The 16,050-nt window shown below is 27.9% G+C and overlaps 1 protein-coding gene across 1 annotated transcript; it reads right to left on the bottom strand.

Moving 5' to 3' along the window:
• Positions 1–871: 871 nt before the first annotated feature.
• On the bottom strand, positions 872–1,933 carry LOC132925476 (uncharacterized). The gene is made up of 2 exons (XM_060989871.1): positions 1,718–1,933; positions 872–1,514 (listed from the first exon to the last, which is right to left on the bottom strand). The coding sequence occupies exon 2, from the start codon at positions 1,502–1,504 to the stop codon at positions 872–874; it is 633 nt and encodes a 210-aa protein (XP_060845854.1). The 5' UTR covers positions 1,505–1,514; positions 1,718–1,933.
• Positions 1,934–16,050: the final 14,117 nt, after the last annotated feature.

Here is a 16,050-nt window from a genome sequence, read left to right as displayed (position 1 = left end):
CGAATACTTTCTGGTGATATCATATCGGAACTTGTTGAAGGTATTGGATTATCAGCCAGTATTTGGTTTAGAATATTAGAATTTGAACAATTATCATTTGACGCTTGAATAGCAGCATTTGAACTCACATTAATTTGATCAGGACTGATGTGTAATTCTGGTTCAAGACTGCTGTGTTCAGGACTGTTCAGGACTTGTTCAGGATTGTTGACTAATTCTTGTTCAGGATGAGTATCTTGATTTATTTGATGTGTTTCCAGTTCGTCAACATCAGTAACTAAGGATGGTGCAAATTCGTCTTCTCGAAAAATATTTCTATCAAATGGCCAAATACCAGAAACTTTAAAACCACTCATTATATTTCGAGGTGATACTGCATCGGGCAATGCCCCAGCCACAATTTGAGGAATATCATATATTGTCATTCTAGACCCTGGGTGCATGGTCATCCACTGATCCATTTCCCTATTAACAAATTTTTTAAAAGGACCATATACACTACGGTCTAGTGGTTGGAGCTTATGTGAGCAGTGTGGTGGAAATGATAATAAAACAATGCCATTATCTTTACAAAAATCAATCACAGGCAAATATAAGTGTGACTCATGGTTGTCTAAAAGCACCAACACTTTTTTTTCAAGACTTGGTCGAACATGATTTACAAAATGTTCCATGAATGTTAAGAATTCTGGACCTTGCATCCACCCAGATTTGTTGGCTGTACCAACACATCCAGCAGGTCCTCCCCTTAAAAAATGTTGATGAAATTTGACCCTAGGAAAAACAAACATTGGTGGTATAGCACAACCGATTCCATTTACTGCTATACACATAGTAACTAAAACACCCCGTTCAGCTGATGTTATAGCACCTATCTGCTTTTCCCCTTTGTAGCAACTATTTTGGATGGTGTTTGAACTGTTGTTACACCTGTTTCATCAATATTGTATATGTGTTGAGCTTCAAATTTATATTTTAATAACACTTGTTGAAACTTATCCATAAATAAATTTACATTAGCTTTATTGAAATTCATGGCCCTGGATAAACTGGTTGCTTCTGGTTGCCTGAGAGAAAGACTAGAATTTCTTTTTAAAAATTTTGTAAACCAATCAGGCCCAGCCATAAGGTTTTTTCCCCATACCTCAGGATACTTCAGGCCTAGTTTGTGTGCAAATTGGTATGCTAGTTGTTTAATGTCACGGGGGGTGAGTCCAAAATACATATCTGCCGAATTTTTTATGTATTGAGATAGTATTTGTTCTTGGTCTACACTGAATACTTGTTTAGGCCCCTTATATCCTACATTTAGTGTACTAACATCACCATTGTTCATACTAGCTTTAAATTTTGCTACATACCGCGACAGACTGACATGACACAAATCATATTTTTTTGCAGTACTTCTTACTGATTTATTTTCAATGATAACTTCATCTGCAGCAGCTTTAATCAACTCTGCTGTGAATCCTCTATTTGTTTTTCTTATATAGTGTCTAGGCATATTGAAAGTTCTATAAAAGTATAAATGTGTAATAATAAATTAATATGTTATTTAAATACTATTCATGTGTGACATAATTAAATGGTGAATTTGTTTAAAATAAACACTATGATAAAAAATGTGTTACAACTAGCCCCAAACAGTTTGTTACATTGTATCCCAACATGACTTTTTTAATATTTATTGTAAATAAAAAGGTAATATAATACTTACGCTAATGAGTGTTGTTGCAATTAAATCTGCACAACATTTGGATCGAAGTGTGACTGAAACTTGTGATTAAGTTTTAAAACTGTGATAACAAACTGAATAGTAAGATAACAAAATATTTTCACTATTTACTGATAAAATTAGTTTTATGATTGTTATCGCTTTAATAATTACAACATGATTCTGATAACAACAAAACATATAATAATCCTTATTTATGAATCTAACGCTATCTATTAGAATTCTATAGAAGCAATTTACAAATACTTAACGCCTATGTTACATCTTACCCCATGTTACAACTAGACCCGGTCTCCCCTACCTTTACGTAGATCAAAATGTCAATAGTAAAAATAACTAAAGTTTGAGGAGATTTATTCCACTCGTCTCCTTTTAATTAGCTCCTGATGAATTTTCAACGGATAGCTAATAATTAAGTAATAATTTACTACATTTTAGAGATAAAAGTATAGATAGAATGTTGAATAATCATTTTAAAAATAGTCATAAAAATACAAGTTGCGTTTTCCAAAACGAAATTGTTTTATGTATTTGTTTAAAAACTATTTATCGAATAAATAGGCGTCGGTAATATATTTTGTTGGGAGTTAGAAAAAAATTTAAAATATGCAATTAAGAAAAACGAATAGCTAGGATCTTTTGATAGAACAAATCGTAAGTATTTTTTTAAAATTAATTAACAACATAAATTAGTGGAAATATGTGTTGAAAATGTTTTCAAATTAGTCATCTCTACAGTATACTGTACTATTATACGCATTTAATTTATTATCGCACGTTTACTATACTATTATACGCATTTAATTTATTATCGCGGCTCGTTAGAAGTCGCTACGCCTTCTTTTATCATAATTGATGTCTAATTTTATAAATCAATTGTAATTATATTTAGTAAATTATATGTAATTTGAGATAAAGAGTAAATCTATGTTAATTCGTTACATCTAATAATGGTCGATCGTATACTCGCTGCCTTCATTTAATAATACTATAATAGAAAAAATAAAAGGATTACAATATACATTAATTTATGTTATTATTCAATATTCATAAGTACCTTATACTTAACATTAGCTAAAACACCTATTAATTTATTATACATTATTAATAATTATTATTATATATGTATATTTTCATGTAATATAAAAATTAAATAATAACAAGAAATGCAAATTCTATTGTTCAACTGTTGTATAATTCTGAATCGAATTTTTTTTACATCTTTCAATATTGTATTAATAATGATATAATAATATCAATATTAAATAAATGTTGCTCTAAAATCTTTAGAACTTGTCTTAAAATCATTAATTATACAAATTTTAAACTAATAAGTCATATTTGTGTTCAGATCACCATTACACAATATTGACGTAGGTGGGTGGGACCTAATTTGTAGGTATATAAAAAATGAAGCCATAATATTAGATATATTATGGCTTCATTTTTATATTTTTTATGGTGTGGTGGTTGAAATATCGATTTATCAGATTTCAATTTTATGATACATTGAATGTGAATAATTGATTATTTATCATTACATTTTAATGACTTTGTACATTGTTCGATACAAGTTTGTTATTTATTTTATATGTTATACATTAAATTGTTTTTTAATTTTTTCAACATTTAACATGCTGCTTAAAAAAGGAAAAAAATATTTAATTAGAAATGACAATTGGCAATATGTTATAATGTAGTATAGGTACGTTTATATATTGTTCATTATAAGTAATATATAATTTTTTTACTTAGATATGCAATAGATATATCGACAGAAACACTCAGTATTTCGATTACCTGCTGCGCTCGTATTATTATAATATTACAATTAATATTACAACATATCCGGGCGTGGTTTTTAATTTTGACCTAGATTTTGGCATCAACCGCGAATACCTAATATTGTCATTTTCTAATTTCAATAAATTAAAATACTATATGATGTATAATTAATTACCATACAACAATATAAATATCACTTAATCGCAGTAGCGCCAAACTCAAGTATATCGAGGGACGTAACTGTGCACCTTGTTTCAATAGTGGGTGAGGCCGTGAGGGTATGTTGATGGCAAGTTTAAGGTAAGCAATAGTCGGCGGTTGTCAAAACCGCACACTTACCGTTAATAGCCGCATATTTTCACCGTTTAATACCGCACACATTTATTCTATTATTTAAAAGGGAAATTTGAAAGGTCAATAGTTCAAAAAATCAAAACCACACACATTTGATTGACAGTCAAAAATTAAACAACAAAATCATAAAATTATACACTATATTTTAATTTATTTTATCTTACTTATAACATATTATTATTGAATTATTATCATGTTTAAACTTATATATGTTTTCTAAATTTTAAATTGTTCTTTGTTTAAATTATTACGAGCTTCCCCGTAAATAAATAAAACAAGTAACCATAATTTCGACAAACGTCTAATATAATGGTAATAGAGCAACCCAAAAAAAAGTTTTAACCATAATCCAGATTGTGAATTTTTATTGTCGTAATTTTTTTTAATATTGAAATAGGACTGATTTTTCTGTATAATCCTGAAAGTTTTATTTTTATGATTTTGTGATCTTGATTAAATATATGATGAACTTGTGGATAAACGGACAGTTTGTACTATCTATTGTTTAAGTTGCATATCGCGGACACTTTGTACGGTGATAAAAAATTGATAGAAATCGATCGCGGACACTTTGTACGGTGATAATAAATTGGTAAAATTCGATCGCGGACGTTTTGTACGGTATGTAAACGGTGGTGTTTTTATTTTGCATGTTTTTGCATATTTTGGATAAAATGCATATTATTGCATTTATTGAATAAAATGAATATTATTCAAAAAAAAATTCACAAGCTTGGTAATAATACATACATAAATTCAGGGCCGGATTAATGCCACCTGTAGACCCTATTATTGAAAAAATCGCCTCATTTTATTATTGGTACTTTTGAAAACTATTTATACATATATTATATACATATATATTTTAACTGTTCATATTATGCTCCGTACCAATTAATATTTATTTGTAAATAATTTAATATTACTTAATAAATTTATTATGACATGATTATTGAAATAAATAATAATATTTAATTATGTTAAATGTATTGGTAACTATCTGTACAGTGTCGTATTTAGAAATTTCGGGATAGGAGCATTAGGAGCAACACATACTACGTAGGAATTAACGTATATATATGTATAATTCTTTACCATTTACTCTTGTGGAGCGTCAGCGTGTAGCAACTTACGATTCCCCATACGTTAAACACTAGTAATAATATCACGTTCTCTTATAAACTTTAGATTTTTAAAAATGTGTCACTCTGGTCAACGGGGCCCATAGTCCCTATCTAAATACGCCTCTGTACATGCAACTATGTACTTATTACGATACTAATGTAATATTTAAATTCATATAAAATATAACTTCAAATTGTATTTTATTGATCTGAATATGATAAAAACAAATTTAAAAATACATTAGTCAATAGTAATTTTCAATAATTTAGTTATTAAATCTTTATTAGTAAGTTAATTACATTTTAGACATTTTATAATTGGAAGATAAAAAATATTTAATATACATTTTAACATTTTTTTTTCAGCATTTTACGTTGGACAATTTCATCAATTATATTATCATAATTTCTTGTTCTGACTTTATTGATAATAATTCAAGATACGACAATTTTCCTATACTAATTGAAGACGTTTGCCAACTTTTAATTTTTAGCAATGAATATTATAATATGTTTTTATAGTTATAGCTATTGCTTATTAAAATATACAATCGCCATAATTGTGGTCATTGACGATTTTCTAGGAAAATAACTATTACTTTACTAAAAATAAACGAAAACAAAATCAAAATACACGGTTAAAAAATATATATTTTACTGCTGCAGACACTGAGTGACCATGTATGAAAACAGAAGTATTGCCCTGATAATCGTGTGAATTATAATGCCATTAAGACGTCTATACTAATTATTACTAATTATTTTCGACCATCGTTAGATGCAACGTCGTTGTTGTCGATAATACATTTTTTTCGTATGAGTAATTAATAATAAATTCCATCGTTCAAAATGTCATCAATTAAATCATCAGCCATTAGGACAAATTACAATATAAAAACGAAAAATATTAAAAAAACACTTAGGTATACCTATCGGCTATCGCCATTTACAGTGGACGATGGCGATGTTGATAATTTATATATAGAATAGCGAGACGGCCGAGACGTGTCTCATAGCGTAGTTAGTAAACCTCACTTACATTAAAACCCCCTATAATATTATACATTTTTGGAATTACCCGCACGCCAGCTCATACGCACGGCCGTGTATCTAATCTATTTTAAGAATTCTTAACTGACAACTGTACAACGAAAAACCGATTTTAACAACATAATATATCATTTTTATAATATTAAATATTAAAATATCAGTGGCTCAATGGTAGTTAAGCACAGGAGTGCGATGAAAAAATTAAAGAACTAATACATCATACAAAAAATTGAAATGATCAAATAATAATACAAAATTAAACACGTCGCCGTCGTTGCCGTCCGATTTAAGCGACAAAATTCGCCGCACATCATAAGCTTCTATAGCCGCCGCGATGATATCATTACTCGTAAAATATTATTAAACCTTCAGTTTATAAGAGAAACCGGTATTGTATGTGCGATTCACTGCAATGTCACACAAGCTGCGGCGTTGCATAGGCGTATATATAGCTCCATACTATACCCGTTTAATAACACCGCGAGTTCGTAACGATATGATAATAAACTGTGAAAATAATTTTAATAATAATTAAAAATATAATTTTTGTTAATTTGTTAATGTCTATATATACTATATAGTATAATATACTAAAAGATGTACCTATTTATTTTGTAAATATATTTGTACTATAATGTTCATTTCTGTAGGGAGTGCGACCGCACCATCGCACATATGCACGAGCCGCCACTGTAAAAATATAAATGACGTTCAAATTTGTAAATATTTTATAAAACAAATTTATTTGTACTGTGTTCTAATTTATTAATGGGTAGACGTTGTATATAGTCTTAACTATCACTACAGCACGAGTGGTTCAATCCCGTGCAAAACAGCTTTTGCTAAGTTTTACATATGCAAGACAGAGACAAAATATGCGGGTGTAGTGTCCTCATAAGTTATTTATTTTACTATTAGTATTATTATTAGGGTAAATTAGTTTTTGAAGAAAACTTGGGATTCTGTATTAAAATGTCAAGAATGTTGACCAAGTAATACATTTTTTATTGTCATTTATAAAAAACAAAATTCAAGAAATTTCAAATTGCATAGTATTAAAAAATAATACAACGTGTACGAAATTAAAAAATAAACATTTGATGAAAACTTATAATAGGTATACACGGTTATTCGTTTTTAAATTACGAAAATAATTTTATGAGAAATATAGTATTACACCACGGGTGTAAATATTAATATCCATTGTCATAAAATTTGAACTTCAAACGGTAATAAAAATTAATTTAGCATTCCGGTAGATATTTTATTTTTGTTATAGGTAAAAAAACTGATGAGGAATCTTGTATAACATTTTTAAATCTTAATATAAAATTATTTTTATGAATTTCTAATTTCAAATGCTTATAAAAAATGTTTTGACAATATAGTTCCGAGTTTTTTTTAATGTTTTTAATCAGTTTTTTTCAGATTATTTTGAAAAATACTGGGCATTTTTAATTGTTATCTCTATAAATTTCAAACTACATCCAATTTTCTATCTAAAACTATCCTCAACGTTGTGTTGTATATCTATCTTTCGATGGTACACCTCAACCTAACCCTGAGAACTCAAACTACCATAAATTAATTGGTTACAGAATAGTTTTAAATAGGACTAACTCATATTTTAGACCCTGTCCTCAACTATAAATTAATCGGTTACAACTAACAGATCAGACTTAGAATAATACTAAGTGTTCGCAGCTACTCAAAATAAAATTATAATTCACATTACACTCCAATAAACTATTTTATTATTTTTACTATTTTATATTATGTATAAAAAAAAAACAGATAAAAATACTGAATATCTGAATCGCTACAATCATGCGTGCGGCGTGTTCCGATCAAGAACCCGCATTGATTGCCCTGTTACCGCGGTGCTCGCGTCCTTAAAATATTATTTACTATGTACTGCCTCGATTAATTTGCTTCATTGACCTATATTACGAATATAATATTGTCTATTTCATATTTGACAATATTATTATTATTACAACAATACTAGTATTATTTTATTTTATTTTGTATGCACCAAATTAATAAACAGTTTAAATTCGAAAAAAATGTTCTATTTATCGTGTATAACGTATATTATTCATACTTCATACACAAAAGATATTAGATAACACATAAATCATTTTAAAATCAATGCATTCATCGTTCCGCTTAGAATCTAAAACAGGTATGTAATAAAGTATAAGTCTATAATAAATTATTTTTTAGTTATTGTAAGTCTATTTGAATTATTATAGTTTAATATTCTTTGTATTGAGATACGTTTAGAAACCGAAAATTTAGCACACCTGCGCAGTGAGTTCCTACCTTGTTTTTACTTATAAAATAAAAAAATATAACAGCATATGACATATTTACATATCTGATACTTTTAACTAATTTATCAATTACTGTACATAAAATATGCTATATATAATAATATATAATATTACTTCGAATGAGTATTATATTATTATTATTAATAAGCAATTGCCAAATTTAATTTTAAATAAAGTCAATTACGAAAATTGTTTATCGACGAACGGAGTGTAATAGTCATTTCTGCAGACATTTTCGAGCGTACCTACTACCTACATATATCATAATAAATTGTAGCAAAATATGTTTTCAGAGTGACCGTACAAAATATAATATAAATATTGTTATTTACTATTTACACGCATCAACGCGTTGGCTATAACTATAAATAATACAATATTATATCATGTAAATAGACAGCATAAGATGCGGGTTTTCAGAATTATGTGTTACAAAATAAAAACACGTATGTTGAATAAAGTCGTTGAATTTCCGTATGATAGTTTAAATTATTTATAAATCATATTCCTTATTAATTATTATTGATTCAGATATTCTAATAATAATATTCGTTTGTAGGTATGTAAAAATTAAAAGATTTAAAAATTCAACGATATTTTTAAAACAAATACTTATACAGTATTATAAACCTACTGATGAATTTCGGGAGCGAGAATAGTTTATCTATAGCGAGTACTGTATATCGCATATGGCGTGTTTGTATTTTTGTATAATGTGATATCACTGATATATTATTTTATTTACCATATACGATATTTATTATATTAGTGTTTGTACATGATATTATACTGTTTGTGGAAGAATATTCTGGTTGTTTTCGATTTCCCAAATAAAAATGTTTTACACTGTCGAGTGTAGGTATAACATTCCATTCGGACGCGCTTGAACTATACGTATATTTATTATTAGATGCTTACCTAGGATTTCGACGAATATTGTTATGAACTGTTATGAAAATCCAAGAATAAGCACGTTAATCAATTTATATTTCGCATGCATTTTGTGTAACCAATTATCGTCGATTATTACAATATAAATAATAAATTATTTTATATAATAATATATCTATTATACATAATATCAGTGTATAACCATGGGCGCTCATTGGCAAAATAATTTAATAATTTTAAATTTGTCGTCTCGTCTTCTTGAGATCGACTTTCCCACTTTTTTGATATCCCCCAAAAATACGCCGTGTATAGCCCCGGCCTAAGAATGATAAGTATATAAAAAAAAAGTAATTCAAAATTGATATATTCTAATTTTTGGAGAAGTTAAAATCAAAAAATATGGTAAAGTCGATCTCGAGTAGACTTGCCGACAAATTCAAATCTGTTTTCAGAATTCTTATCGCTTCATTATATCAATCAGGTAAGTTGGAAATAGAACACGGCGTCTATAATCCTATGTTGCGACTTTGCGAGTGTGTTAGACAAAAATAGAAAATCACCGCTTCCAATCCTTATAATAATTTAATTAATAAATACTACCACGATAACTTATATATTATTATAATAAGACATGTATTAGACTTCATAAAACGAGTAAATGTGCAGTTCTTTTTTATCAAATAATATATTTGATTATCTATATTCTAATTTGTTTTCTATTTTTTTCTGTACTTATTACAATTTATATTAATCAAGTATAGTATACCGATACAAATATTAATAATTATATCATATAAAATAATAACAAATAATATTAAAGTATATATTTTGTATTGATATTATGTTGAGCTATCATTAACACCTATATTTAGCTTAAATTTTAGATTTCTATATAATTCCCCGCCTCATACAAATGTCACCTGTGGGCGTTAATGTGTAGGTATGACATTTAGTATTATATATTTATATATATCATAATCCATTGTAATATGTTTATTGTTATGTATAAATGTATAATTAATTTATGTCTTAATCTTGATCGTATCGTTATTTTGACGAAAGGATCGACATAAAATATTTAATTGATTACTTGTATAATCTGCAATATGATGGCAATAAGCAATAGTGTTTTTTAGAACTTGAAATCTATGACTGGAGAAAGATGGAAAAATGACACTAAATTCAAATGATCACCACAGAATTATAAGTTATAACCGTGTTCGGCGGTTCGGCCGTCATAGTATATATTATAATATGTGAGCAGGCGTAAACGCAGGAAAAAAATTCGTGGGGGTTTTGAAAATGTGTTCTGCTGAACGCAAATTTGTTATGATGTACGTTAGTAAGACAGAGACAACACATGCGGGTATGGCGTCCTCTAATAATAATAATCAACAATGATAAAATATTAAATTTATATTTTTTTTTGTCTAATAAATTGCTGGAATAGAATTATTACAAAAACAATCGAAACTATTCATTAAATTGATTTTACATTCTGTTTATTATACAAAATAATAATATAGAAATTGTATTTTTATTTTATAATATTAATAATTGACAATTACCAAAGTGCCACATTGTAATTTAGTACTATGTGGTCAAACGCAGTTTAAATTGTAAAATGATATTATTGCATACCTTTTAATTAATTAAAAATTGTTTTCATTGTTCAATCTATTTATACACAATATATCGAACAATACCTAAGTGAATGTGATGAACTGATGAAATAAAATATATAATTTACAGAATAAAGTAATTTTGACACGACAGTAAAGTGAAATTTTATGATTAATTTTTATACTACAAATTTCAATATTTTCTTAACTGTTCACATTCCACAGGTCACAATCATGAATTGTGACCAAAGTAAACAAAATATTATGTTTTAGAAATATATTTTTGGTTACTAGAATAAGATATACGAATCATTAGTATCAACACTTAATAATTCAAATAACAACTTCGTAATAGATAATTATAAATTTATAACTAATAACAATAATAACTTTATTATTATATCTGTTGCGATTTCATAAAAAAAATCCCCATCATTCGTAAATTGTGTTTTTATATGTACCAATAATACAACTATACAAATAACTGGCACGTGGCAATTTTTTAAAACTAATTACAACATTTTGGCACGTTACCCGAAAAAGGTTTGTTATGACTGATCCAGATAGACAATACATTTTTCATCTATAATATGTTTTGTGCAATCTCTATAATAATATATTAATATCATTATGGGTTCTTTTATTTAACTTTAGAACTAAATATGCTTTGTTAATAGTTAATAACATATTATATAACGGTATAATAATAATATGTATATTATAATAGGAATCTATTACCCATACTAAATTAATATAATTTATAGCACACACATAGTTAGGTACTGCATACTATGGAATACATTTTAACAGTAAGATTATTGGCTGAAGTATTTTACTTTTTTTGCCAACACACGATTCGGGAATGTTAAATTTTGAAAAAAAGCTCAGAGTTCCTTCTGAAATATTTTATTTTAACATTTTATAATAATAGCTGTTTTTTTTCTAAAATCGTTTCCGAGTGATCTATTTTCAACCAAACTATACAAGTGTTATATTACACTAAAACAATCACTTGTGTAAGGGAAACCGTTTCCCTGCAGCGTTTAAACGCTGCGTCTAGCGTCAACTTCCGATAAACAATAAGCGTTTAGAGTGTTTAGACTGTAGACGCGGTGTCATAACTCCGTGCTGTTCTACTGTTTGACGACTTGACGTTGCACTCTTAATCAGGGCCATATTTGGACAAATGGGACATTTGCACTGGGCCCACTCGTAAGAGGGGCCCACCGACTTCAGTCATACAAAATTAATTATATACCGTTTTATCACAATATTTTGAGAAAACACAATTTTACTTGGATATTTTGGTGGGTCAGTATGTAAAAAGTATAATGGGGATTTCTCTAAAACGACGGTTTTAGTCAGCATTGACGATAACAAAATTTCATTGTCGTTATTATCGTCGTAATATTATATAATAATAATATAATAATATATAACTAATAATCGTAATATAATACTATTGACGTTGTCTTGCGTAGTAGCGTGGTGCGTTCAGTCCTGCGATTTACGTCAATCATATTTATTGTATATTTATTAGTCATTTGTGAATTATTTTTAATTATTTAAAATATCAAAATAATATTTAAGTGGTTTAATGAAGAGAAAATTAAAATATAAACGAGATCAAGAAACAAAAAAATTCACGGTAGTTTGGATAAATTTACATTTAGAACTAATTTATCTAATAGTGCACAATCGCCAGGTAATACATTTTTAATAACAATATGAAGTCATACTCTTCTATGATCCAACTACTCATATACTAATTAGATACTTACAGCATTAGTTTAAAAATATATTATGCGTACATTTTTATTTTAGCATTAAAAAAAAATAAAGATGGACAATTTGGGGCCTAAAATTGTAAATTGTACTATCAACTACTTACTACTTACTATCAAATTATATAGGTAAAACATATAGGTATAAATGGTATAATTATTAATTTGTATTATAAAAAAAAAAAATTTTAAATGTTGACAATTCTATTTTGCATATTTACCAAATTTTAGTGTCATTTTTTGCGCTTATTATGGTTTTTAAGTTACATATTAAAAATGTACATTTATAACGCTATAATTTTCGATCCCTGCTTATTAGTTTTCAAGTAAATTTATCACAAAACGTTGAAATGTTGTCACCGAATATAATAATATTATGCAATGGACGTATAACAGCTCGATTATATTTTACTATAATTTCTACAATTAATTAATAAATAATATCATACTGTTAAAAGATCTGACAATGAAAAACAGAGTATCCAAGTCAAAAATAATAAAGATAACCAAAAATAATGTTCTCTCATAGCGTTAGGTACTCGGTATCTCGGCCGATAGTCAATTATTTTAACAAGCGTGTACCTTCTGTTGCAGTCGGGTGAGTAGTAAAATAATATATCGTATGGCGAGGTCGAGAGTTGAAGTGATATGATTCAATATAGCGGCCGACTTGATTACAGAATAACATTTTTTTTTTTTTAATAGCTTAACGATAAATTTATATTTTACTCGTGGTTCAAAAAATTAATTACTAAGTAGTAAATTGCGAATGCAAGTTGTAACTCGTGAATATATTATAATATTTTGGTAAAACCCCGAGCCATCGCTTGTCATGTTTGTCTACGAGTCTACGACGCATACGCGATACACCCGAGACCCGACGACAATGACACGTCAACACGACGACATGTCAAACGCCTGTCTCGAACGATTCGACGGCGACGACTAATTATGAAACGTCAAGTGCATTATTTTATTTATAATTTTTAATTATTATGTAGATGAAAATTCAACATACCTACTGTGCGCCGTGCGGTACACAATGTTTGTGTACTAGTTATTGTTTATACATTTAATTATCTATTCAAAAATATGAATTCATAGGTGTAGTTTTTTTTTTGAATCGTACATATAAGCTCTACACGTCATATTTATTGTTGATATATTTATAGGTTTAAGTTATGTATTTGGCTATTTTACAGTTAAAATATTGTGTTGGGAAGGAGGGCTGTTACGGACGTTACGGTGTCGATTCTTCTAGTTTTTTTTTCTAGAGTATGTTTAGAATTCATTAAATTTATTACGATATTATTTTGAGAACCAATAACCAACCCAAAGCCAAAGTCTTAGAATCCCTAAACTCGATTATAACCAACTATTAATATTAATATTCATTTAAAAAATATCTATCATAATAGGTTAATAGGAATGCTTGTCAATTTCGAATTTCAATGTTAATAATATTAGACGAGACACCACTTCGTTACACCGAGTACAATATTATTTAACGTACATTGAAATACAATTTTAAATATTTAAAAAATGAAATACTGTTCGTTGGTAAGCGAATGACTTGAAAATAGATGGACAAATTCATCTGATTTTTTTTTTAATTCCGTAATAATCCGGATAATCTACATTTTTAATTAATTTTTTATTTTACATAGTAAAATTCGTTATAGACGAGGCGCGCGGCAGTAATAAAGTACAGAGTTGTGCGCGTGCGTAAAAACGTAAAATCACAAACTCCGGAAGGATATAACTTCCAAAATTATGATTTGCGTAAATTCGTTTCTGCACCATTGTTTTTAACTCGTTGAAATACCCATGTTTTAAAAACAAAAAAAATCGAAAAAACGCGTGGTAGCTAAACTGAAATTATGCCTAATTTTCAATTCATCACAAACACCCCACACAGCACAGTACATCCACTGGTTATGTCAAATAACCATATGATGTCTCATCCAAAATGTTCTTCGGACGGATATCCACTAGATACATTTAAAAACCGTAAAATGTCTTATCCATTAACCACCAATAATCATGGTTTTCTGCTGGATATATTGAATTTCCATACAATATTTTATCCAGAAATGATGCTTTGTGGATATTGGTCGTGGTGAAAATAATGGTAATAAATTGTATATAATTATTATATAATACAGAAATAATACTGCAGTAGCTAGCTACTATAGATGGTATATACAAATATTTATTTTTAATGTTTTAATTGTTATTTCACGAATATACGCATCACATAATATAATATAGAATACGATAAATCGTTATAAAATATTATATTCAATATATCGTGAATTATTTAATAATGTCACCCAACTTCATAAACGTCAATATGGTGTGCATTATTCTCTTTGGTGATTATAATATGCGCGTATACAATAGATTTTTAAAGGAGAACTTACGTTATGTACCGATGCGCATCACTCATGAAACATAAATGTAACGCTTTACTTTGAACCGATACGACCGATACGTGTCCGATACGTATCGTTGAACTCGTCCCGCGTGTAATAATATATTATTATTTTCAGTATACTGAATAATTTAATGACCAAATACCTGATTCATTATAATGAATATTGTATTATGTGATTTTTAAGTATAGTATACAATTCATATATTCTCTAATTCAATACACTCTATTTTGAATTTCACTTTATAATATACCGTAAACTGGGGTAACAGGCAGCTTTGGCCCAAAAAAAATAATAAATTTATTGATGACATAACAGATGAACTATCTAACGTAATGTCTTCAAAATTGTATCTAACTGTCGGTAGTAGTAATGGTTTCAATATTTAACGACTCGTATATTAACCATCGTACACAACTTCATTTAGTGAAATTGATAAAAATTGTTATCAAAACATTAACAAATTTCTACGTGGCTACTTTATCATTATTTAAGTATCATACATCGTTAAAAATCTTCGGCAAGTCAATTTTATGTATAAAATGTTTCATAGAAATAGGATATAGTGGTTTAAATACACTAACTTTGTTAAAATGTTGAATAATAATGCATTATAATTTTGGTCAAACTTTGGTGTAACTATGCCCCTGTATATAACTATACAGTTATATCATTAGGAGGTTACCTACATATATAACCAGTTGACATAATATAATTTACCTACTTTGAGACTGAAGTTTGTTATAATATTTTCAAGTATTTTGTTTATTATTAGATTGATATTGTTTTTTTTTGTTTATAATACTATTGTTTCATAAGGAGGTTACCTAGAAACAAAACAAGTTATTATTGTTATTAATTTTACTAATAAACAGTGGTTAATAAAGTTTTTTTAACTAATGCATGTTCATTTTTGTTTGCTATATTATCTAAT

The sequence above is a fragment of the Rhopalosiphum padi genome, chromosome 3 (genome assembly GCF_020882245.1).
Source record: "Rhopalosiphum padi isolate XX-2018 chromosome 3, ASM2088224v1, whole genome shotgun sequence".
Taxonomy (NCBI): Eukaryota; Metazoa; Arthropoda; class Insecta; order Hemiptera; family Aphididae; genus Rhopalosiphum; species Rhopalosiphum padi.
The sequence above is the reverse complement of the archived record's forward strand: the minus strand, read 5'-3'. Positions and strand labels throughout refer to the sequence as shown.